This window comes from Caenorhabditis briggsae (assembly GCF_000004555.2).
Source record: "Caenorhabditis briggsae AF16 supercontig from assembly CB4, cb25.NA_398, whole genome shotgun sequence".
In the NCBI taxonomy this organism is placed as follows: domain Eukaryota; kingdom Metazoa; phylum Nematoda; class Chromadorea; order Rhabditida; family Rhabditidae; genus Caenorhabditis; species Caenorhabditis briggsae.
The window spans coordinates 1-2,149 of record NW_025543319.1 but is presented as its reverse complement, the minus strand read 5'-3'; the positions used below and the strand labels follow the sequence as shown (position 1 = coordinate 2,149).

At 30.6% G+C, this 2,149-nt stretch overlaps 1 protein-coding gene across 1 annotated transcript; it reads left to right on the top strand.

Moving 5' to 3' along the window:
* Positions 1-1,153: 1,153 nt before the first annotated feature.
* CBG25077 lies at positions 1,154-1,828 on the top strand (the record flags this gene model as incomplete). The annotated part of the gene is made up of 1 exon (XM_002648647.1): positions 1,154-1,828. One exon carries the CDS (start codon positions 1,154-1,156, stop codon positions 1,826-1,828), a length of 675 nt encoding a protein of 224 aa, XP_002648693.1.
* Positions 1,829-2,149: the final 321 nt, after the last annotated feature.

Below are 2,149 nucleotides of genomic sequence, written 5' to 3'. Positions count from 1 at the left end.
AATTTCTGAATTTCAGAGCTTTCTGGATTATCTGAATTTCCGAATTTTTGAATTTCTGAATTTCCGAATTTCCGAATTTCGGAATTTCGGAATTTCGGAATTTCTGAATTTCTGAATTTCGGAATTTCGGAATTTCGGAATTTCTGAATTTCTGGATTTCGGAATTTCTGAATTTCTGGATTTCTGAATTTCTGAATTTCTAAATTTCTGAATTTCTGAATTTCTGAATTTCTGAATTTCTGAATTTCTGAATTTCTGAATTTCTGAATTTCGGAATTTCGGAATTTCGGAATTTCGGAATTTAGAATAAGAATCAAGTCAGATCTAATTCAGAATCGTTTACCTGAGATGTTTTGAAATTATGAGATTCTGAAGATCTGAAAATCGGGAATTCTAAAATTCTAAAGTTCTGAATCACAAAAATTCAAAATTTTCAGAAATTCAGAAATTCGAAATCTTGAAAATTCTGAATTTTCAAAAAATGAAAAAAAAATTAACAGAAAACAGATTCATTATCTTTTTGAACGGATACAAAAAATTTTCTTTCGACAAAATATAAGGAAAAAATTCGAGAATTAAAAAAGCAGAATTTGTAAAAAAAATTTTAAATTGTTCAAAATTTTTTTGGCACAACAGACGAATCAATCAATCGATAAAATAGGGGGAAAAGGGGAAGCACAGGGAAACCGATTTTTCAGAAAAAAATGATTTTGGCGGGAAAAGTTAAAATTTGAATTTGCGGAAAAAAAATAGATACAACGACACATTCTGCTTCTTCGAATAATACAGTTTTTTTTTTGGAAAAGTGGTTGGAATTTTTTTTTTGAAAATTCAAAAAAAATTTAAGCAATGAATAAATGAGGAAACAAGGATTTTAGGGTTGCAATTCAACATTTTTGGAAAAAAAAATTTCCAAAAAAAAAAAACCAAATTATCTTCCCCAAAGACCGTTGGCACGTTGCCATTGAGCTGGTGATCTGAAAAAATTGGAGTTAAACTTTTGAAAAAAATAGCAGTGGAAAAATTGAAAATGGGAAAATTGGCCAAAATGGGATGTATGAATTTTTGTATAATTTCTGAAATTTTGGATTTTTGAAATTTTCTGAAATTTTGGATTTTTAAATTTTCTGAAATTTTTTGAATTTTCTCAACGATGTGGGCGGAGCCCCATCATAGAATTTCCGAATTATTTCAGAATTTCAGAATCTCAGAATCTCAGAATCTCAGAATCTCAGAATCTCAGAATCTCAGAATCTCAGAATCTCAGAATCTCAGAATCTCAGAATCTCAGAATCTCAGAATCTCAGAATCTCAGAATCTCAGAATCTCAGAATCTCAGAATCTCAGAATCTCAGAATCTCAGAATCTCAGAATCTCAGAATCTCAGAATCTCAGAATCTCAGAATCTCAGAATCTCAGAATCTCAGAATCTCAGAATCTCAGAATCTCAGAATCTCAGAATCTCAGAATCTCAGAATCTCAGAATCTCAGAATCTCAGAATCTCAGAATCTCAGAATCTCAGAATCTCAGAATCTCAGAATCTCAGAATCTCAGAATCTCAGAATCTCAGAATCTCAGAATCTCAGAATCTCAGAATCTCAGAATCTCAGAATCTCAGAATTTCAGAATCTCAGAATCTCAGAATCTCAGAATCTCAGAATCTCAGAATTTCAGAATCTCAGAATCTCAGAATCTCAGAATCTCAGAATCTCAGAATCTCAGAATCTCAGAATTTCAGAATCTCAGAATCTCAGAATTTCAGAATCTCAGAATCTCAGAATCTCAGAATCTCAGAATCTCAGAATCTCAGAATTTCAGAATTTCTGAATTTCTGAATTTCTGAATTTCTGAATTTCTGAATTTCTGAATTTCTGAATTTCTGAATCTCTGAATTTCTGAATTTCTGAATTTCTGAATTTCTGAATTTCTGAATTCTCCGCCTTTCTGAATTTCTGAATTTCTGAATTTCTGAATTTCTGAATTTCTGAATTTCTGAATTTCTGAATTTCTGAACTTCTGAATTTCTGAATTTCTGAATTTCTGAATTTCTGAATTTCTGAATTTCTGAATTTCTGAATTTCTGAATTTCTGAATTTCTGCATTTCTGAATTTCTGAATTTCTGAATTTCTGAATTTCTGAATTTCTGG